We start from the raw sequence: 24,227 nt of genomic DNA, 5'->3' as shown, positions 1-24,227 counted from the left end.
CCAGTTAGACTAGCCCTGTCAACAAATGTAAAATAAAAAAAATAAAATAAATAAAAAAAAGTGATAAGCAGGAATAAGAGAACAAAGTACTTAAAAATGGGATTGGAAGAATTAGCTGTAGGGTAGAAACTTGTTGATAAGACAGTAAGATGGCCAATTCAGTTGTTCCTAGTTACAGTAAGTCAGCTTAAATGGTTGTGGCCTTAAAGTTGAAGAAAGATGTAAAAAAGATAGTACAGGGACATAGCCAGTGGGTTGTAAGGTACGATTTAAGTTTCTTTATAAATAGAAAAGTTGAAGAAAAGATGCAAGTTCACCAGGAAGTAGGATTCCAGCTTTTGACTACAGTGTCAGCGAAAAGGGATTCTCCTGCTTTATTGTTAGATTTTTTAGTAGTGACGAGTAGTTTGGTTGCACAGCGTAGGTTTGCAAGATTTTATATGGGCAGATTACACTTCTGAGAATTGGTGTGTTACTTGGATGATAAAGGGTTTTATGGGTAATAGTTGAAGTAGAATTTGGTTCTGCAGTTCCAGCCAACCCAGTTGTTTCAGATTTTAACAGGGGAGCCAGTAGCAAATCTGGCAAGGTTATTGTAGGAGATTGCCAGCTTGTTGAGGTTGCTTTTTGATAGATTTGTGTATATAAGGGATGCATACAAAAAAAAAAAAAAAAAAAAAAAAAGTAGTGTGTTGAGATGAGGTGGGTGTGGGCAACAGAAGTTATAGCTATGGGAGTAAGGAAAGGTTTAATTCTATAGAGGGAGACTAGTTTTTGGTTAACTGATTTTATTGTGGTGTTAATACGAGTATCAAAGTTAAGGCTGTGGTCAATTGTCACTCCTAAGAGTTTAGTGGTAGTGTCAGGGGATATAACTGTACTATTTAGATTTAATAGTGAAGTAAAGTGTGGGGGGGGGGAACTAGAGTGTGGGAGTAAACAGTAGTAGTTTAAGGAGGAGGCAACGTTGTAAAAAACAATCCTCAAGAAGTTCAAAGACCTTTTGGGTGAGTGACTGCAGTTCATTAGCCGAGGAGATTAAGGTAGAGTCATCTGCGTATTGAATGGATACAGCATGTGGGATACTAGTAGACAGATAGTTTATAAGGATAGAGAATAGAAGAGGGCCCAGAACAGAACCTTGGGGTACACCGAGAGACAGGAAGGTGGGAAGATAAGAGTGTTGTCCCAGAGTACTGCCTGTTGTCCAAGTAGGACTTGAACCACTGTAGAGCTTGACTATCAAGTGAAAGGGACTTAGTATATTCAGTAGTAGGTGATGGTTAACCATACCAAATGCTTTGGAGAGATCTATAAAGATAGCAGAGAACAGGTGTTATTGTTACGGTTCTTGTTAATATGGTCAGAGAAGGATAAGACTGCTGTAGTGGTGCTGTGGAAAGGTAGAAAGCCATGTTGTGAGCTAGCTAAAAGATTTTGGAGGAGGTGGTCTAGCAGTTGACTATAGATGCATTTTTCCATGATTTTAGCTATGGGAGAGAGCAGGGCAATTGGAAGATAGTTAGAAAGTTCTGTTGAGTTACCACCTTTCTGTAGGGTAATTGTATGAGATTTTCCAGATGGATGGGACGGTGCCTTCAATGATGGTTCTATTAATTAGGATAGAGATAGGGTAAGCAATAAATTTAGCTGCTAGATACTTAGCAGGTAAGAGGTCGGCAGAGGTTATCTATAAACATGAGACAATTACTACATTTTCTCAGTGTGCACATGTTGAAGAGTGGTAGAGATGGGTGAAGGCTGCCAGCCTAGTCAAATATTTGGTACATAATTCTATCATTTGTAAATACTGTGAAATGTTGAGAAATACAAGCGTGTCTTCTTTAATGAAAGAATATGCTGTGAAATGTTGAACTTAACAATGTGGCAACATTGCCCTCTGCTGTAAAGAAAGCCAAGTCAAGCATTTCTTGTCGGTCCTTTGAAATTAAAATTTCATGACTGCCTTTGATGTTTACAATTCGGCTCCGGCTGGGCTAGATGAAGGCTTCCTGCCTATTGTTTTAAGGCTAAAGTTAACGACCAGAATTTACATGTGGAATATCCTTTATTGCACTGGTTTCTACCCAAGTGTGAAAGAATGTAAACGCAGTTGTCAGTCTGGGAACACCAGGAAAGTGAAATGATGTAATGTTTTATCAGAACAGTTTCAATTTAAACAGCACCATAAGGCATTCAGCATTTTTATCTTGATCATCCAACTCGCAGCACTGCCTGTTGTCTTAAGTTATCTTAGACTTGTGTTTTCTTGTAGAAATAGGACTAGAAAGATTAGACCAAGTGTTTTTTCTGTCATGTCAGAACTGTACTACTGATTTATTTTAAGTATTTCAGTGTGATCTCTGAACTATTGACTAGCACTGACAGTGTAATAGAAAGTATTGTCTTATGGTTTTAATTTATTATTAAATATTTTTTTAATAACCTTTTAACTGTGGCTGGTTTGTGTAGAGAGAATTTAAGCTCTAGAATACATTGCACGTTTATACAGATTATTGTACCAAGTCACTCTAATAAGCCTCGACTTTTTAGCCACATCTACCAATTGGATAATAGTATTGCACAGTAATAATTGGACACCCTTCTAAGGGCCTTTGGGTAGCTGATATTAGCTGGGTGGTGGCAGAGTACTACCATATAGTTTGGAAATGGGGGCACAGCTGGAGTACCCGTGCCAGCCTTCCCCAGGAGGGTCTGTGTGGTTGTATAAATCATCTCAAAGTGTGCGTGTCAGCTACTTGGGCAGGGACACTAAGCACTGGTTGGACAGAGTACTAGAGATTTTAGCTTGCCCAGCTAGGCTATCTGGACCCTATAGCTGTGCCAGTGGGGAGTCTTATTGGGGACCTGGGGAGCGACCAGCCCCAGACTGACTGATCTCTGTGAGCTCTTACGGGAAATTGCACTTACTGTATCGGTTATCCTTTCCTCTCATACGAGACGCCCTCTTTGGTGTTAGTGGTGAGGCTCGAGTCTCACTGATTGCTGGGCCAGGGCACGGGCACCACAATACAATCATCTGATATAATTCCTTATTGTACTGTAGACATTATGGTTTCTTAAAGTAAGCGGAGGAAGGGTTTGTGGGGGGGGGGGGGGACTGAACAGAAAAAGATGTTAGAGATATCATAGATTCTGATGCGGTCAGGGAAGAAGAAAACTTATGACCAGAAGCTGTTAAAACTAGTTATTCTAAGTAGTACAGGAAAAGCGCCAGGTGTCATTAAGATAATTAAGAATCTTTGGAATTGGTTGGTATTTGTGTTGGTTCTGATGCTGTGAGGTAGTGAATTCCATCTTGTTGCTACACAAGAGAAAATAGCAAGTCCCCTGCTGTATTAGTGGATTTGAACACTTTTAGTAGAGATTTATTTCTGTAAATAAAAAGTATCCATCACCTCTATGGTTACCAATGCTAGAACCCATTTTCTATCAACACTTCTGTATGCTTCCCCAATTCTCACCAACTTAACCTTAAAAAGGACAGACTTAAATCGGAAATAGGAAATTCACCCCGGGGATCACCTCTGTGGCTCTGCTAGACAGTGGCACAGGAAAATAATTTTCTTGGGGGGCAAAAGCCAGGGTACCTTTTTGGCTGGGCTTGTATAGGCCCCAGGGCCAATGGCCTGTACCTACCTATGAACCATGCTACAATAAAATAGCTAGGTAAATTTACAACTGACTGCCCACATCATACCCACCACTGTCACTCCTTAAAAGAACTCTCCTCTGTAGAACTCCCACAACTTCTATCCTATAACCAATTAACCAAGTAGAGATTTATTTGTTGAGTGAAGACTTAGATTTGTGGTATGGGGCTGGAGAATATGTAGAAGGGCAGGGTTTTTTTCAGGTTGATATGGTGCTAAGGTTAATTGGTTATAGGACAGAAGTTGGAGTTCTAACTAAAAGAGTTCTTTTAAGGATTGACAGTGTTGGGCACGATGTTGGCAGTCGGTTGCAAATTTTGCTAGCCAAGTTATACCCAAAATGATACTAAAATTAATGCAGATTCACAAACAAAATTACTAGGTGTAATACACAACAACCCAAGATGCGACCTGCATATAGCACAAACAATTAAGAAAGTTCACTATGGAGGTTGTCTGTAGAAATGCTGGAAGAGTAGTGGCCCAGGAACTGGGCCTTGAGATACTCCTAGTGTGATGGGAAGAGGAGGGGATATGACATTAAGCCATTTTACGAATTGCTGATGGTCCTGTAGATAGCTTCAGAACAACTGAAGTGCAGAGGGGCTGAGGTTCAATTTGGAGTGTGTATTTAACAGTCTGAGGTGGGAGACTGTGCGATTTTCCATATTGTTAAGGATCGACACTGGATAAGATATGGCTTCAGCTGCTAGTTTTAAATACTCAGCTGGTAACTTGTCAGCTGATATTGAAGAGGGCTTGAGCTTTTTCGGTAGTTTCTTAACAGTATGTGTGGGAACAGGCAGAAAGGAGAAGGAGTTGGGAGTTAATATTGAGAGGTCTGGAGGCTAGTGATGGCTCTGTGCAATTACTTTTAAATTAGAGATAGTACACTTTCAGTGAAGTATTTACTTAATTCTTCTGCAACAATGGTAGGAGAGTGTGACAATTTTATATATATATATATATATATATATATATATATATATATATATATATATAGTTGCATTTATATTGTCTACTTCACAATTCAGTATGTTGAAATTTAGCATTGTAAGATTTCAGTATTATGGGTTTCAGTATTCTGAAATTTCAGTCTTATGGTTATATATATATATATATATATATATATATATATATATATATATATATATATATATATATATATATATATACACACACACACACACACACATACATAATATATATATATATATATATATATATATATATATATATATATATACACACACACACACACACACACACACACACACACACACACACACACACACACACACACACACACACACACACACACACACAATACTACTAGTTAAAGCCAATGAAGTACTAAAATCAGCAAAAAAACGTACTGTTTCCAGAGTTGGAATACTGTTTATCATTAACACAGTTAACCAAAAACCCTTCCCTTATACGAACAGAAAGTAAAATACTGTAGCTTAGGTTGACAAGTCTGTAATATGCTATTGATTTGTGAAGATCTTAAAAAGCCTATCCTTACATTACCCATGGTAGTTTTTAGCCCTTATATTTTGAATAATAGCCCAGACGTAGGAAAAACAAGGATGCGCTGGGACATTTACTTGTTGCCTCTGGCCTAAATAACAAATGGGAGCCTCACTGCAAAACTTTAAAGAAAGGGACACATCTGCCAGTTATAGTTAGTGTTATAGGTTCATAGATGGCTATCTGCCCTAGGACATTTATAAGCCTAGCCAGAATGTGCTTGGCTTTCGCCACCCATTTTAAATTTATTTTGCTATGCCCTTTTTTCAGTAGTGGTAGTATACTGTGCCTCTGTCTACAGAAGACACAGAAGTGGTAAAGGGCAAAACTCTACCCACCCCACCATCCTAAGATCTGAAGAGAAGAGAGTCACGAGGGACTTAACTGGCCTGGGGACTGATCGAGTGAAGGGAGCCTCTGGGTTATGAATCTGTCCCTCCAGCATGTCCTATTTATTTCAGTGCTGAGGTTCAAGTCTCTCGAGTGCGTAGCTCGATGGGATTTGGATTTTCTGAGGTGCAGCATGTCCATTAATTCCGGTTTGGACATGGCTTTATACGTCAGGCACAGATCGCCTCTGAGCAGGTGGTATGCCACTGAGTAGAGCTGGAGTTTCTTTAACCAGGCAGCATATGGCATCTGTTTGAGCCCTTTGATCCTCTTGGTGAGGTACTTTTGGGGTCTTTCCAGTTGCTGCAGGTGTCTGGTAAGGTACATCCCAAAAGGGGCATTGTACTCAATTATGGGCCTAATTAGGGATGAGTAAAGAGGCACGATGACGTCCCCTGATCTAGATGTGAATCCCTTCATGATTAGGTGGGCTATATAAAATGTTTTTCTAACCACTTTGGCCACGTGGTTGTCAAATGAGAGATTGCTATCAACTTGGGTCCCCAGGTCCCCAATTACTTCTTCTGTACTTAATGGATTACCACCTATGTGGTAATTTGTGGGCACTTTGTTTTTGCCAAAGGGGATGACTATACACTTTTTGGCATTTAGCTTGAGGCCATGGCTCTGGCACCAGTTGTCTGTTTCTATGAGGCCCTTTTGGAGGATGCTTGTGTCGACTGGAGAGTCGATTATGGCGCCCAGTTTGCAGTCATCTGCTAACTTGGTCAGCCGCAGTCCTTCCATGTTGGCCTGTACCTCCGAGAAATATATACCGAACAAGAGAGGTCCCAGGACTGAGCCTTGTGGGACACCACTTGTAACTGGTTTGGAGTCTGACATGGCTCCAGCAATTCTAACCATGTGGATTCTGTCCTTGATCCAATTTGCAATCCATCTAGTGACATAGGGGTTTATATTTAAGCTGGTGAGCTTATCTATAATGCCCGAGTGGGGTATTGTATCGAATGCTTTTGCGAGGTCCAGGTAGGCTGTGTGGACCACCTTCCCCTCGTCAATGGCCTTGGTGACAGTTTCAAAGAAATCAACCAGGTTTAAGAGGCAGGATCTGCCCTTAAAGCCGAACTGGGTAGGATCCAGTGTTTGTAGGTCCCCAATATCTTTATTTATGAGGTCCATGATGATCCTTTCCATAGCTTTGCAGACCAAGCTAGTCAGGCTTATGGGGCGATAGTTTCCAGGATCCGTTGAGGCACCACCTTTATGGAGAGGGACCACTGTTGCTGTACGCCACTCTTTGGGCACATATCCTGTAGTAAGGCTGAGATTGAACAGTAGTTTTATGTTTGGGTTTAGCTCTTCTTGGAGTTCATGTAGGGCGCAGCCGGGACACCGTCTGGTCCCATTGATGCTGTCTTTTTGCTTTGGAGAGGGCGGCTCTCACCTGAGCATCTGAGATGTCAGAGGGGCAGCACTCTGCTGGGATAGATATTTGCCCTTTTGGTGGGGGGGGGGGGAAGAAGTTTGCGCTGAACCTGTCAGCTAGGATGTTAGCAATGTCTGTGGGTTCGGTGTATTTTTTGTCATTTTGGACTAATTCTGAGCATAACTGGGAATTACCACCCAGGTTCCTAACATAACTAAAGAAAGCCTTGTGATTATCCTTAGTGTCCTGTGCAATTTTTCTCTAGAAGCTGGCCTTAAGACAATTTTTTGTGTGCCCGTAGTTTTTTGCTAATACTGATCAGTGATGCCTTCCCTTTTTGGGATTTTGCTCTATCATTTAGTAGCTTCCTCCTATTGTATAGTTTGTTTATGGCTGGGGTCCACCAGACAGGACATCTGCCTTTGGAGGATTGGGTCTTGGTTTTATTTGGGATCGCATGATCCATGCATTCCTGAAGGTGTTCATAGAATGCGTTTATAAAGGATTCTGCGGTCTGGGCCGTATTTTCCACAGGCCCGGGGGCTTTGAAGGATTCCACCTCAGTTTTGAGGAGTGTGAAATTTGCTTTAGAGAAATTTTTCACTGTGGTTTTCTGGGCAGGGGGTGGGATCGGGATGTGAATATCCAGTGAGATTAGTTTATGGTCTGATCTTACCAGTGAGGGATACACTTCTGGTCTGGAGCATAGAGTCCCCATGTTGGTGATGATCAGGTCCAGTATGTTTTCCCCTCTTGTGGGAGTGGTAACAAGTTGTTCCATAGCATTTGAGTTTATAAATTCTAGGAACCTTTGGGCTAGGGTGTTGGAGCTACAGTAATGCTCCCAGTCTATGTTTGGGTAGTTGAAGTCGCCCAATATAATGGTGTTTGGAGAGACCTTCATATTTTCCAGTGTTCTCAGGAAGGCCGAGTGGGGTTCCTGGGTTTGGGAGGGTGGTCTGTAGCAGGCTATAAACTGGAAGGCAGTTTTACCCACTGTTAGTTGCACATGGATAGTCTCTGATGCTTCGTGCTTTGCCACCAACCTGGAGGTGTGGGTATCTTTGATGAATATCGATACTCCCCTCCTTTTGTGGTTCGGTCCAAGTTTTGGGGCTGAAAAGCATGGTATGAGGTATAACCTGGTAGTGCTGGGGTGCTCTCGGGAGCCCTGAACCAGGTTTCTGTTACTGCACAGATATCGATGTTCTCCATGCTAAGGAGAGTTTCGAGTGCGTGCATCTTGAGGTTTAGACTTCTGGCGTTGAGTAGCATTACTCTTAGTTTCTTATCCCTTGTGATACCTATGGAGGTGGGTTTGTCTTTTGAGCCTTGCCTAAAAAAGGCACTATGGGGGTAGCAAGAGCCTTTGCCAATATCCGAAAGCCCAGGGGTGACAGGTGCAAGCCGTCCCTAGCGAAGCATCGTGGCTTATCGAGCATATCATCCCAAGCTGACTGGCATTCCCTTTGAATGACACCAGTACTTTATTAAATGCATTAACCTTTAAAATTACTAAATGCTAGATGTTGCTCACCTCTTGCAGAACCCAGATAAGCGTACTGGGACATACAAGAGAACTACAATTATTTAAGCCACCACATAAATTACCTTGTACTCAAACTGCAGTATTACGCCAGAAAATATTAGTGAGATAACTGAGAATCTCACTGCATATAAATTCACATGTGTTTACACCAGAGCTTATACTAATAAAGTTGTACTTACCTTTTATTAACATGTAAAAACAATTACATGTGTTGAATAAAAAAAAAATTCAAAGCTCTACCACTTTTACATTGCTTAAATGATCTGTACACTATAAAAATATTCATGGCACTAACATGTTCTGTTATTTTCATGCCTGCTCCAACACTTAAGGGTACTACCTCTCAATGTTTATAAGAATATTGCTACTGCTATTATCTGTTTAATGACAAACTGTTTGTACTGCATAAGTGTGATATGCTAGGATGTGTTATTCTAGTGCTCCTATCTCGCTGAAATTTGCATAACTGAATAAACCTAGACTAGCAATACTTGGAACATGCACTCTCTCTGACATCACAGCACAAGGGTATTACAAATTAAAGACAACAGCACAAAAAGCAGGAGAAAGACATCTCTAACTTCATTTCAGAATAACAAAATTCTTTCTGCACTCAGAGAATTGCAAAGCAGCTGACTCTGTGGGGCTTTAGAGGGCAAGTCACGGGTGGGACACCCACACAGTTACACAGGCAAATTAAAAATATTTACTTTTTTGACTTGCTGCCCAAATTTGAAGATGGTCGTTAAAACAGAATTGGTCAATTAATCCTCTAAAGAAACGGATATCCCTTCCTAGCTGGAGGAAGGCTGCAAGTGAGCAAGGACAGAAATATAACAGCTGAGAAGTATATACAGCATGACTGCCAGTTTGCTACAAAATATTCATTGTTAATCTGCATATTAAATGACCCCTACTCCCAAGCAGCATTTTCACTTGATATCAGTAGTGTTCACCTTCTAAAGTCCAGATTTCATTCCAGCCTGCTGGAGTAAGTGTATCCCACTATGGAGAATAGAGGCAAACCACCAGAGATGACATAGCAATGCAAGATAGCAGTAGAAAATCTCATTCTATGCCAACCTTGATAAATACCGTCAAACGAACCAGCATACACTACAAGGGCCCAGAGTCACCTTGCTATACAGACCCATAACCAAGCCATTCAGAAATTGTGCACGAGACCCACAGCAAGGAAAGGTAACTAATGCATCTATTGCAGCAATATAAGAAGTTGTTTTGTGAAGGAGTTTAATCAAACTCCTTCCAATGGTACTAAGCAAGCAACTAGTTGTCGTGTCACAAATATGCTTTTGTTTCTCTTACGGTTTTACTTCTGAATGACAACTCTGCAAACACAAAACTAACAAGCTTCCCTGACAGGGTCTGACAAAGAAACTGGTACCATAGCCATGGACTAAAACTCAATGCATTAAAAAGCATAATACCCTTCTAAAGAAGGCCATCCCTGAAGTTACTACACTGAAAATACACCACTAAAAAGTAGACCCAGTCAGGGATCTGGGAAAGCATGCTGACAGTAACCTGACCTTTGACCACCATATGGCTACTGTAGTAAACAATTCATTCCATGTTGCACAACTTATAAATAAGGCCATGATATCCATGTCCAAAGAGCACAGTGGAACACTTTACTCGGCTCGTCCAGTCATGGAGTACAATACAGCCTTCAGCAAACCATGTACCTGACTAGGCACTTGAAACAGCTCGAGTGACCACAGAGGTTCCTCATAAAAGGAATACAAGGATTAAACAACAAGTTCTACATGGGCCATCTAAACGCCCTATCCTTTTACTCTGTCTCCTACAGATTGCTGTGTGGTGATCTATGTCTGGTCTACAAGGCATCCTCTGATCCCACAATGACAGATTTGTTGCAGATCACAAAACAAACCATCAAAAATACCTGTTCTAAAGACCTAAACCTTGTCTGTGACAAACAGAACACGTTGGACAGAGGTATGTTTTTCGAAGATTACCACTTTTCTGGAAAAGGGAAACTGCAAATTTATCTCTGGTTTGGTATCTGTGTGTATGTTTTTTTTTCCTGTATCCAGTTCGTTTTAATTTGGTACCTATGTCACCAACAGGGGCAGCCCATTAACATGATGTGTACAAGCTTACATTATAATAGGAAACTTCCTTGGGATACTGACAACAGCAATATTTTGGTAAATTTAGGGTTAGCTTGATTAGGCTTAAAATGACTCTTTGGACAATAGCCAAATTTCTGAATACAGAAAACACTGACATGCATGTTCTACTACCACGTCAATGACTGGGAAAACAAAAATAAGCCTGGCATCACAAATTCAGGGAAAACAGAGCAACAGACTCCAGACTGACTGACCTACAGATTTTGGTCATAAGCCTGAGATCCTGGAGTACCAAAAAAATTTCAAGGACAAATTCTGGGAGTTTACATGTATGATGATATATAAAGCCTCTTGATCCTGAAGCACAAAATACATTACCAGTCCTACAAATTACAATACACTCAAAAGTATCATGTTCTTATTTTTCAAAACAGAAGGTATACAGTTTTAATATGGGACAGTTGTCAAATCTTTGTTCCTAAACTGTGGGATTGTCTAAAACAGACCCTCAGAAACATAACTGCTTTAAGCTGCTTACTGTTAATTCCTGACCAAAATTTAATTTCCTGCAAATACAGATGAGTGTCACTGTTAGTTAATCTAGCTTACTTGGCCCTTTCACTTCAGACTCCCTCTCTTTTTCACTATTATGGTTCATAACCCTTCTTGGTCAAACTTTACAAGGAAACAGAGAATCACAGCAGTTATAATGCAACTAGACCAAAAAATCATATCTTTCTTGCCAGTACTCACCCTTAGGCCTTTAGTCATACTAGGCATGAGTTTAGTCCAGCTTCTTTTTAAAGGCAGTTTATCACCTGCTTAACTTGGGAGACAGTTTGTCCCAAGAGTTGGGTACTACATGCAAAGTCTATCCATTCTCCTTACCTTACTTAAGTATTACAGAAGATTTAGATCTCTGGCCCTAGTGTTAGCTGGACTATTTGATTTATGGAGGTACAAGCGTTCTTTAACTAGCAGATCCAGAGCAATAGATGGCTCATTTGGTATCTGATACTGTTCCCCAGACCATCCTCAACATAATGTTAAAGCCAAAAAAAGGAGGTCCAATCTAGCGCTTCTTCTTTCTCTACTAGAGAGAAGAATGCCAGGTCCATAACTACATTACGCTCTGCAGAAAATAAATAAAAAAATAAAAAAATACACACACGTCTCCAAGCTGGTATCCAGGTCCTAATGTCCTCCTACTCTATTGCCTGCCCTTGAATTTGCAGGAGGCCAAAATTCAATGCGCAATCGTGTCCTTACACCTTGCGCCCACGGTGACTGTCCCCTTCACTCCACCATGCCAACGCTTCGGACTCAAACCATTACAGCCATGTAAACAAGGCACAATAGGGTTACCACCTGTCCCTCTTTGCGAGGGACAGTCCCACTTTGGGCAGTTGTGTCCTGCAAAAAAAACTCAAAAATGGCAAATGTCCTGCGATTTTAAGGCAAAATCTATTTGTTAAGTTTTCTTTAATAGTTGCATAAAACAGTTACTTTGTATCTGAAACACATACATATTACATGAAATACATATGCAACTCAAATGCTACAAAAATAAGCTTTTATTTTGGCAAAGAAGTGAAGTGTTGTCCTTTGCCCTGGCCATGGGTATGTTTTGTCTTGCAAAATCACACATTTCTACAAAAAATGTCCCACTTTGGGCATTTGAAAAGGTGGCAACCCTAAGGCACAAATCAAGAATCTATATGAAGTGAAGTATAGAAATAAAACCTTTAGTCTTTCTTGGTAGCTCAGATATTTTAAATCTATTATCTTTTCAGTTAGAAACGTTTGGGTCTTTCCAAATGCTACTAACTAAAGCCTACTCAAAGTTACCCTCACTGCATCACATTTTGACACCTGCCGTAACATAAACACTTAAGAAAACGTATTCATTACTTACTTCTGGCAAGATTAAGCATGAATATACACTTCTTTACGGTTATGGTTTGTTTCTTAATTTGAGCTGTGTACCCAGGCACTGACTAAAATCGATAGTTTTATATCACGGTTAACAAATGCTATATTAAAAACCTGCATATGCTCACTCCAGTTGCTGGATGCAGTACGTTATGAAGAAAATCAATAAATCTAAGAGGAAGATGGCAAAAACTGAGTAAGTAAATAAATGTAGTAACTAAGGAGCACATACAATACGACTGTAAGTTTACTACAAAATATTCATTCTAAAAACCTACATATAAACAAACGACCTCCATTTTCAAGCATGCAAAACCCGCATTTAACATCAGCAATGTTCACCTTCTAAGTCCAGATTTCGTTCCAGCCTGCCGGAGTACGTACGTCCCACTACGGAGAACAGAGACAACCCGCCCCAGGGAAGACATAACGCACGATCACAGCTGCAAATATCACTCTATGCCACCCGTAGCAAAAACTGTCAGATGAAAGGGTATACACCGAAAAGGCCCACAGTCACCTTGCCTTATAACCCCATAACCGAGCCGTTAGAAATTGCGCATGCGACCTACAGCGAGGAAATATGACGAATGCATCTATTGTAAATGCTTTTAATCGTACTCCTTCCAGTGGTATTAAACGAGACACTGTTTGCTATGTCAAACTGTACTTTGGTTTCCCATACGGCTTTACTTTAAAAAAAATAATACATATGCAAATACAAAACTAAGTATCCCTCCTCGCCATAAAATGGAATAGCCTGAGTTCGGACTCGACAAATTAGAAGACGAAGGGTGGTTATTAAAAGGAGTCCACGTTTCTTAACCCAAGACTAGACGCTTACTAACACAGGAAGAGTTGCTTTTTGTTTTTCATGTATAAGTTAACATACTCTCTATATAGTTGTAAAATCCTAGGGGAAAGCTTTTCTTTGTTGTGGTTGACTCTACCCGCAGTTTGGAGACTGTTGGGCCGCTCCATATACCATAGCAACAGAAAACACACGTGCTTTTGCTCCCCAGACTGGCGACAATTGCGGTACCGAGGCCTTTCAGTTATTTAGAATTGTGTTAAATGTGTAGCTTTTGCGTAATACTCATGATTAATTGGCGATAATAAAGAACACTTGACCACGTGGACAGGAGCGTGCTCTAGGCACTGCACCTCCACCACACCACCCACTGTCCCCATCCTGGTCTACCTACACCAAATAAATAGTGGAAAAGTGACCTTGCTACAACGGCGGCCACCTAGTTGGCCTATGCCTAAGGCTGGCTATGCATGTGGAAGTGGGATTGCTACCTTTTCCTCTTTGCGCAGCTCAGTCCCACCCTATTTGGGCAGTTGCGTCCTGCGGAAAAAATATGGTACATCCTGAGATTTTAGGACAAAATGGTACTTGAGTTTTAGTTGTATAAAACTCTTAATGTTATATTGCCCATATCTCACCTTCATTCTTGCTGTTTCCGTTCGGAGCCGATCAGACCCGGCCGTATACTATAGCTCAAGAGCTTTTACTGGCTCGAGTCTAGCCCCTAACCCAACATGCCTAGCGGTAGTTACCCAGATCTCATTTGCCGCTTGCAGTATCGAGATTGCGGATACTGGCTCAGGCTAAGTGTTTTTTATATTTGTTATTCTTTTGAAGAAAATCTTCTAAATTATCTTTCTAACTTGTTATTAATACCTGTTCTTCGTTCTTCTACCGTCTGTATCCCGTCCGAGTGACTAGCGTTTGTTAGAGACTAACCATTTTTCTCTCTGCCTTTTTCCCTCTTCAGACCCTTTTAACTTAGAGGGTTCTTCGCCTTTTTCTTGCCTTCTTTAACTTATAAGGAGTTGCCGTTTAAGTCAGAGGCTCTCCTTAGGTGGGGAGATACTGCAAAGGAATCAAAACCTTCGGGTTTCAAAAAGTGCGATTCGTGCTGTCAAAAGATGTCCTTTACGGATGGACACATGAGTTGCATATATTGTTTAGGACCTGTTCACCTGCAGGATTCATGTTCTATCTGCCATGCTATTAGTTCACGAGTCCTGCAGGAGAGAAAAAACAAATTATTCTTAAGAGGTTTACTGAAGGGTCCCTTTGATGCTGCTATGGAGGGGACTCAGCCATCAAAAAAACTGCAAAACCCAAGCCTTCATCCTTTTCTGCTCTGAGTTCGGACCTGGCTAAAGAGAAGGGCACACCACAAACTAAGTTGGACCAGACTGTATATAACTATAACTTACGGCTCCATCTGTGTTTTCAGAGCCAGTAATGTCCCACAAGCACTCCAGGTCTCCTGCCTTAGAACCGGTGCAGTATGGTCTACAGTCTCCTTTATTACAGTCTGTGGCAGGCAGTCACTGGTCATCAACCCATTCCTCTCTGCCATCCAGGAGCCTCTCAGATGATGATGTGGAGGGGGTGGTGAAGAGGCTTCTTAGGACAACAACATTAGCCAAAATACTTTCGGGCCCATCCCAGATGGAAATGGTGCTGACAGCCCAAACAACAACCATCTCGATTCCTCCTCCGACTACTCTGAGTTCGGAGCCGGAGTGTATGGAAGTCATAGTGGTGGAACCATCGGTTCCGGTAACCTTCTCCAGTCTTTTGGTTCCAACTACTGCTCTAATCTCCTTGATACTCCCTTCTGTTGAGGGATCTGGGAGCCGATGCTCCTTTGTCAGCTCCAACGGGGAGCGGCATTGGACCCTTGATCAACCCTACTCTCCCTCTCAGAATTTCGGTGCAGGTCAGATCGGCTCCTGCATTGGCCTCGGAGCCATCGCCCTCGGTTCGGAGGAAGTCGTCGGCTTCTTCAGAGCTGGAGATTCTTTTGGGTCGGGAGCGCAATGCCTTCGAGGGGATGAGGAGCATGCTGTCTGCTGAGACAGCTCCACCTTGACTCCATTGGCTCCTTTACTTTCAGTGCCAGTGTCCACCTCTGAACCTCCCCTATGCCCCAAGAGTAGGGAACTGTCAAAGAAAAATACTTCAAAAGACCAAAAGCATAAGGTTCAGTTCAGGTATCTTTATTCTTGTGCAAGGAGACAAAAAATGCAGTTACAGAGTTTGTCTGACTAAATCAGGAAGTGTCACAATTATTATACCTTTCTTTCAAGACATTGCCCATTACGACTGACATAGCAGATCACCAGTTCACAATTCTGTTACTTTACAGATGTTTCTCACATTTCTAGCTGACTCTTCAAAGTTTAAAAAAGATTTTTTAGTAAACAGGATGGCCTTGACGACCACCGGTCAATTATAACTTTCTTGCTATGTGATGTTACAAGTCTAGGTACTATGGCTAATTCAAGCACAATGCAAGTACAGATTTCTGAAGCAGTTCATTGTTTATAGTATCTAACTTTCTTGCAGCTTGTGCACTTTTTCATTAGCACAAACAGAGCTTATTGTCCATAATGAATGGATCTACAGAAATTATTATTATTCTCTATTTAATTTCCTGACCTAGCAGAAAATCACCTGCTTTCCAGTACATTTCCAAAGCATAAACATGTATTTTGCTGTGCTAGTAAACTAGGTCAGAGTGCATCTTGCAGTGTCAGAAAGCACAATTTCAGAAAAGCATGTTTTCAGTTTCAAATAGAACTAATGCTGCATATAGAATAAAAACATGTTAATCTTCCCTTATTTAAAATAAGCATTGCACACATATGTTAATACATATTTTTCTAACATTTCCCCCCTGTTAATACTTTTTATTCTATTCCAAAAGCATAAACAGTTTGTTTCTTCGTCTCACCTCTTCCTTTGAGGATTTGCAGCTAAGAGAGTCATTCAGTTTAATACTTATAAAAGTGTTTCCTTTTTCAATAGTTCTTCATTTTCAGTACTTTGATACAAAGTCTCAGAAACTGACATGTCTATAAAGTCTTTGATTAATTTTTTCATGCAGGGAATACCACAACAAATACATGCTCCTAACAAAAGTAATCCCACACAAATGGCAATCAGGATGTTCATTAGGATGGAACCCCACCCCTCAAACAAATTCTGGAAAAAGTCCATCAGTGGGTTCGGGCCTGGCCTGGTCATGTCTGACACTTGCTGAATCATTTCCAAATGATCGCTGATCTCATGTTTATTGTCCGGAATAAACAAACAACACTCGTCTTTGATTAAAGCGCACATACCACCTCTCACCACTAGGGTGAAGTCAAGAGCCATGCGGTTTTGAAGCACCACAGTTCTCATTGCATTCAGTTCATCAGTCATTAATTCAAGAGCAGAAAAAGTTGCATTGCTCATGACCTCGAGAAGTTTGGATAGCTTTCTCAGTTCCCAAATTGATTTAACTGCACCATATGCAGGGGCTATGCCAGCCCAGGATATCATAGTGTCACTCAAGTCCATGTGTGCTAGTTTACTTTTGTCTTTCATGGAGTTATGGTTTCTCCAGCCTGCTACGATCTGTCCCACCAGATTCTCAGGTTTCTTGATTGGATTTTCAGGTTTCTTTGCGATGTCTCTGACGTTTCGAATTCTCCCATGAGGCAAAGCTGTAGTGTGTCGTATGGCCGGGACCAGGTAACCCAAAAAACAACTGCTGGACCAATTCTCAGGCAACCATTTGTATGCCTTTTTCCCACATATGAAATAACAGTTTTCTACCTTAGTATTGATATACACCTTCCCTGCATGAAACATTTTCTTATCTATAATAGACAGTTGCTTTAAAAGAACAGGATTATGTTTTATATCACTGACAGTTTTATGCAAGGACTCAAAGTATGAGTCATAATCTGCATCACAAATTGTTTCTGTATTTTTAGCATTTTTAGGTTTAATATAACATTTATAAGAAACCGTCACAATTACATTTGCTCCAACCTACTTGAATTGTGTCATTCTTAAAAAATCATACAATTCCTGTTTGTGCAACAGGTAGAATTAATGCAATTTTGTCTCTAGATTTTACAGGTGTAGTCTCAAAAATCAAGTTTTCCCAGGTCTCATTGACCGCTAGGGGGACAGCAACCATCAATAATCCCCCGTATGCTGTTGGTATAGCTGTGCAAATTCAACAATTTGAAATATTAAAAGTGTCAGCATACACATATTTGATTGCTTGGTAAGTGTTAAAGTTCAGATGCCAGTCTATGAGTGTTGAATCACGTTTGTTCAGTCTAGCTGGTGTGGCTGAAGAAAAGAAAGGCCACAGCAAAAGCCACAGCAAAAAGAACATTGTCACTAATGCAGTTATTAAGATGATTATGCAACACTGCTGAAGTCATTCAGCATTTCTATTCTCTCTGGGTCTTGTCATTCTACTGCTGCTGTGTGTTAGCAAGAGTTTTATCAAGTTCAAAGTTTTTGACTAGCTTACAGTGTGTCAAATGAATCCAAGATGAACGTTCCACAATCTTGACTGCTGCGGGCATGCTCAGCAGTACTTGATACGGACCTTCCCACTTTGGTGTCGTCCAATTCTTCTTTTTGATTGTCTTCACCCAGACCCAAGTGCCTGGGGCTACTGCTACTTTGAATGGTTTGGTTTGGTCTTTATCTGAAACAGAATGAAACTGTAAAAGATGTTTGTTATTCAGCATACTCCTCATATACTCTGCAAGTGTCCAATCTGCTTCCTGGTCTGCTGACATGAGAGGTTTCCACTGAGGTATATAATAAGCTCTTCCGAAAATCTTTTCGAAAGGTGTCAATCCTTTTGCATTCGGAACAGTTCTCATGCTCAACAGTGCCAGGGGCAAACAGTACACCCAGTTCTTCTGTGTGTCTACCATGAGTTTTTTAAGCTTATTCTTTAAAACTCCATTGTGCCTCTCTACTAACCCTGCAGATTGAGGATGATATGCACAGTGATGTTTTAAAGAAATCCCAAAATACTGGCTTAACTGTTGTATAGTTTGGTTAACGAAATGTGTACCATTGTCACTGTAGATCCTTTCCAGTATGCCAAATCTAGGATCAATTTCTTTAACTAGGGTCTTTGCAACAGTGGCTGCATCTGGTTTACTAGTCGGAAAGGCCTCCACCCATTTGGAGAACATATCCACAATGACAAGGCAGTACTTTTTGTTTTCACATTTGCTCAATTCTATGAAATCCATACAGATAGTATGAAACGGATATGGTGGTGTAGGGAAACTCCCTTGCTTGGGCTTTAATGCCCCTTGTGCATGATGTTTATTACAAGTGTGACATGACAGGCAAAATGTTTTAGTGTAGTTTGTAAACCCGTACGTAGCGAATACCCGATTCACTAACTGTACCATCCCCCCTGTTGAGACATGGCTCTGCCCATGGCTCAACAAAGCTGCATATCTAAATAAATTAGATGGTAATATCGGTTTTCCCTCTTTGGAGATGTACAGCCCTTCCTTGAGAATTGCTCCTTGTCTTTTCCATTTTTGTTTTTCAGCTTGTGTAGTAAGTGTCTGCATTGTTTTCAACATTTCTATGTCTAAAATCTCAGAAGGTTGTAATTCTTCGGTCAAAAGAAATGCTTCTGAGGCTGCTTGCTTTGCAGCTGTGTCAGCTCTCGCATTGCCTTTTGAAATCCTATCTTCTTGTTTTGTATGAGCTATGCATTTACAAATAGCTACTTTCTGAGGCAACTGAAAAGAATCTAACAAATCTAAAATAAACTGTGCATGGTTAATCGGTTTGCCAGTAGATGTCACCATTCCTCGATTCTTCCACTGTTGTGCTAAAACATGTACAGTAGAAAAAGCATACTGGCTGTCTGTAAAAATGTTTACGCTTTTACCCTTTGCTAAGGTACATGCCCGTGTCAAGGCAATCAACTCTGCTGCTTGTGCAGATAAGTTATGTGGTAGAGGTTTTGCTTCTACAATCTCAGTATCAGAAACTACTGCATAACCTGTTAGGTTCTGTGCTGTAGGACTCCTTTTGCATGAGCCATCCACGTAATATATCACCTCGGCATCATCCAAGGGAACATCCGCAAGGTCTTTTCTAGGCAGTGTCTTTTGCTCGATTACCTGCAGGCAGTTATGGGGTGTGCCATCCACAGGAGTTGGGAGCAAGGTAGACGGATTCAAAGTAGTACATTATTCAATTGTCATGTAAGGTTGGCTCAGCAATATAGTCATACAAGAAAGTTGCCTAGCAGGGGAAAGATATGCTACTTTTTCTTGCAGTAAAATGATTGCGACTGCATGAGGCACTCTCAATGTGAGAGGGAGGAATAACACTACTGAGGCTGAAGCCTGCACTGCCATTGCAGCTGCAACTACTGCTTGTACACAGTGGGGTGAGACCGTGCCACTGGGTTCAGTTGTGATGAATAATAAGCAATGGGGCGTTGTTTGTCCCCATGCTGTTGAGTCAATACTGATGTCATATAACCTTGCTTGCAATCTACAGTTTGGAAAAAATGTTTGTGATAATTTGGTAATCCTAAAACTAATGATGATGCTATCAATTGTTTCAGTTTGCAGAAAGTTAATTCTGCTTCTGGTGTCCATTGTATTAAATCTTGTGCTGCCATAGGCTTCTTAAAAATCAGGTCAGTTAAAGGTGCAGATTCCAAAGCATAGTTTGGGATCCAGCTTCGACAAAAATTAGTCGTACCCAGGAAGGACATAATTTCCTTCTTGGTTGTGGGTTTTGGTGCTTGTAAGATCGCTACTTTTCTGTCCTCATCTAATGTCCTGCCATCTTTGGATATTACATATCCAAGGTATTTCACTTGTTTTCTCCAAAGCTGCAATTTATTTTTGCTTACTTTGTGTCCTTCAACTGCTAAGAATTTTAATAATGCTATAGTATCTTCCTTACAATTTTGCTGGGTAGGGGTGGCCAGCAGGATGTCATCAACATAAAGTAAAATTTGACTACCTCTCGGTGGGATAAATCCCACTAAATTACTTGCCATTTCTTGTGAGAATATCGTTGGGCTTTCACTATAGCCCTGTGGTAGTCGCGTATATGTATATCGCTTCCCCTGAAATGTAAATGCAAACCAATATTGGCTGTCAGGGTGTATCGGTATCGAAAAGAATGCATTGCTGATATCTACCACAGAAAAATACTTCTGTTGAGGTTTTAAATCATTCAACAAGGTATGTGGATCTGGCACCGTAGGTGCTCTTGGTATTACTGCGTCATTTACAGCTTGTAAATCTTGGACCATACGCCATTCTCCGTTTGCTTTTCTAACTGGGAATAAGGGTGTGTTACATGGCGAATCAGGAGATTCCACCAGTATTCCCTTCTTAAGCAAAGCTGCTATGATTGGTTTAATATCTGCCTCTGCATCTTTTCTCAAGGGGTACTGTCTCTTTTGTGGTCTAAATGCTGACTTTGGCATGATAGTAACTGGTCCTGCTGTGCGAATAAGTCCTACGTCTGACTTTCCTTTTGACCAGAGAGTTTCTGGTATGTCTAACAAGGCTTTTTCTTCCTCTTCTAATAAGAGGGCTTCTCAGCTGTCTTTGCTCGACTGAAAAGTGTACAGCTGGATGGGTTTGTGTTATCCAGTTCAGTTTCTGTCTTTGTATTCCTTGTTCTGACAGTTCTGATTCTGTCTGTGTTTCCCATTTTGTGATTTTCTCTCCTAGGTCTAGCCATTTTAAATCTTCCTCTTTAGTTAAACTAACATGGGGTAATAGATTCGATTTGTAAAGTGAAAAGAACTCCTGGGGTAATGAACAGCTAACCACACTGTTCCCTTTCATGTCCCAGTACAAATTACACAGTACTAGTCTGTTTGCATGATTTCTAAACAATTTTTGTTCATATTTTTTGTCAGGTCCTGGTGTAGTACAATAATACAGAGTACAGTGCAACAGGTGTTGTATGTCAATACAAACGGATGGGAACTTACTGATAGCTACATTCATTAACTCTTCAGTTACTGCTCCAGGGCCAGTCGTAACTAAGTCCTGGCTGTACCAGTAAAATGTCTCACCTTCCGTTTGCACTGCAAAAGTATTAGTTTGTCGCTGTGCTTCCATACCCTGCATGGTTGGAACTACTGCTATGCCTAATAGTTGCATAAGATCTCTGCCCAAAAGGTTCACTGGGCATTTTGCAGAAACAACAATTTTGCTTTTCTGGGTTAATCCTGAAACAGTATCTGTTATTGTAATGTTATGGGAGAGAGGGTCCCGATACAGCTGTCCATTAGCTGCTTTTACTAGTATAAAGTCATGTGATTCTGAATTTTCTGGTAGTTTGGATGTGTGTACCAGGGTTTGTGATGCCCCTGGATCGCACAAAAATTTGACTTCCCTCCCTTCTACCAGGAGTGTCACTTCTGGTTTTGTGTCAGCTAGATAGAGCTCTAAGCTCAGTAAGGCTAGGTCTAATATTTCATTTTCTTCACTATCGGTAGCTTCCTGCACTTCCTCTATTATCACATTCTCTGCTCCTTCTATCACATTCTCATTTGTCCTTTCTCTATTATTCCTATCTAGTGATTCCTGACTTTCATATAGTTAGTCCTCACCCTCATCGTTTTTGTCTTCCACTGCTGCCTTCTTATTTTTCTTGCAATGCCTTGCCAAGTGTCCCTTTTTCCCGCATTTGAAGCACTCACCTCTTTTCTTTCTCCCTTCAAAGTCCTCTGATCGCTGATCAGATTGTTTGTTTCCCTGGGCATTCTTTTTGCCCTTTTGTCCGGACTGTACTAAATAAACTTCTGCATCTTCCACAGCAAATACTTGGGCTTTCTTTTTCTTTTTGCTATTAAAATGCCTTTCGGCATGTCTAGCATATTCAAGCAGTGATTGGAATCTGCTTGTATGATGGTCTACCATATGTTTAGTAATGAAACTACTTATGTGTGCAATGCTGCCTTTTAAAAATGCATTCTTTAACTGCTGCTCATATGGGGAATCTTGCGTCTGGTCTTCAGGTGCCTGCATTCCACAGTGATTGTTAAAACATTCTAATAATCTGGCAAAATATCTATCAACAGTTTCGCCTTCTTGTTGGATGCATTGATTAATGCAAGTCCAGTCTGCCCTAGGCTTCCATTTCTCAGAAATTTGGTCTGTCAGACCTTTCACTCTGTTATCTAGTTCTGCGCTGCTATGTGGGAGGGGCCTAGGTGCAGCATCACGGGGATTCCAGTTGCCACTGATCATGTGCCAATCTGGACCTACTATTTGTCTGACTACTTTTTCTACTTCCTCTCTGTTTAAGTGATAACTTAATCTCATGCCCTGTAAGTCTTCTAAGAACTTTCTAAAATTAACTTTTGGATGGGGAATTCCCTCTGTGGCTTTCCGGATGTCTTCCAGAGTCCACGGTCTGTATACTAAGAGAGTTGGGTCCTGCTCTTCTTGTCCTGCCTGAGGATTTGGTACTTCTATGAGTGGCCATGTCTCTTCTTCACTCATAGCCCGTGAATTTCCATTCATCTGATATAATTCAATATCCCCTTTTAAATTACGTGTTCGAGACCTAGTCTCGATAGGCTCTCTAACAAACAGTAGTGGTTTAATAGGAGCAACTGGATATCGTGGAGGTGGGCCAGTTTGTTCTTTTGTTTCATATTCTGGTAAGGGAACTGGTAAGGGAACCGGAACCGGAGGGGGCGGAGGGGCCGATGCTATAGCTAAGTTATTATCCACTTTGTCTAGAAACATTGCTTTTGAATTTTTATTCTTTTGTTCTCTTCGGTTTGCTTCCTCAATCCACCTGTGTGCCTGAGGAACTCCTAATTTATGCTGTTTTTTAACCCAACCTTTATAATCGTTTTTTAGCTGTCTAATAAGTTTGATAAGCGAGGATCTTTCTAGTTTCCCATCAAATTCATATTTATTAACCCATTTAGTATAATATCTACCATTGTCGGCGTGCTGTGATTGCATATATTTTGCGTCTTCGGTTAACAGTGGGCTTTGGGGCCTTTTCGTTTTTGTGCACGTATTACCCATTTTGTTCTAACCTTTTAAATGTTACATAACCCTTTTGTTTTTAATGTGGTTCCACCAAGTATTTACAGTCTCTTCAGACTACCTTCCTATTTATTCTGTTTCCTTGATCTATGACAAGATAGCAATATTTCTGTCCCTGAATTTTAACAAAATTCTCACAGAACAAATACAATCAAGTCCCTGATCTAAAACAGAAAAAAGTAGATTCACCCTACCTGAGGCTCAGCGATTGGTCACTCACTGTTCAAATGGAACCCACCTTCAGTCGTAGATCAGAAAAGTGGCTGGCCTCTTTTGCATGACAATTCAGTCGGAGGTCTTTCAGTGAAGAAGATCCAATGTGGTATCTTCCCTGCACAGTTTCATGCCACCTGGCCCATCTGATCCTAGGCTAAACGAGGGTTTCCGGCTCCAAAGGACCAAAAAATGTCAAAGAAAAATACTTCAAAAGACCAAAAGCATAAGGTTCAGTTCAGGTATCTTTATTCTTGTGCAAGGAGACAAAAAATGCAGTTACAGAGTTTGTCTGACTAAATCAGGAAGTGTCACAATTATTATACCTTTCTTTCAAGACATTGCCCACTACGACTGATGTAGCAGATCACCAGTTCACAATTCTGTTACTTTACAGATGTTTCTCACATTTCTAGCTGACTCTTCAAAGTTTTAAAAAAGATTTTTCAGTAAACAGGATGGCCTTGACGACCACCGGTCAATTATAACTTTCTTGCTATGTGATGTTACAAGTCTAGGTACTATGGCTA

The 24,227-nt window shown here is 40.8% G+C and overlaps 1 protein-coding gene across 1 annotated transcript in view; it reads right to left on the bottom strand.

Moving 5' to 3' along the window:
* The window catches only part of NDUFB2 (NADH:ubiquinone oxidoreductase subunit B2), a 115,203-nt gene extending 101,881 nt beyond the window's left edge, over positions 1 to 13,322 (bottom strand). The window contains exon 1 of the mRNA XM_044088484.1: positions 12,922 to 13,322. Within this exon, the coding sequence (XP_043944419.1) occupies positions 12,922 to 13,007 (86 nt within the window). The 5' untranslated portion in view covers positions 13,008 to 13,322. The remainder of the gene's footprint in view (positions 1 to 12,921) is intronic.
* Between the last annotated feature and the right edge of the window lie 10,905 nt (positions 13,323 to 24,227).

This window comes from Protopterus annectens, chromosome 11.part0, assembly GCF_019279795.1.
Source record: "Protopterus annectens isolate FY-2018-M chromosome 11.part0, PAN1.0, whole genome shotgun sequence".
Lineage (NCBI taxonomy): Eukaryota > Metazoa > Chordata > Ceratodontiformes > Protopteridae > Protopterus > Protopterus annectens.
The sequence above is the reverse complement of the archived record's forward strand: the minus strand, read 5'-3'. Positions and strand labels throughout refer to the sequence as shown.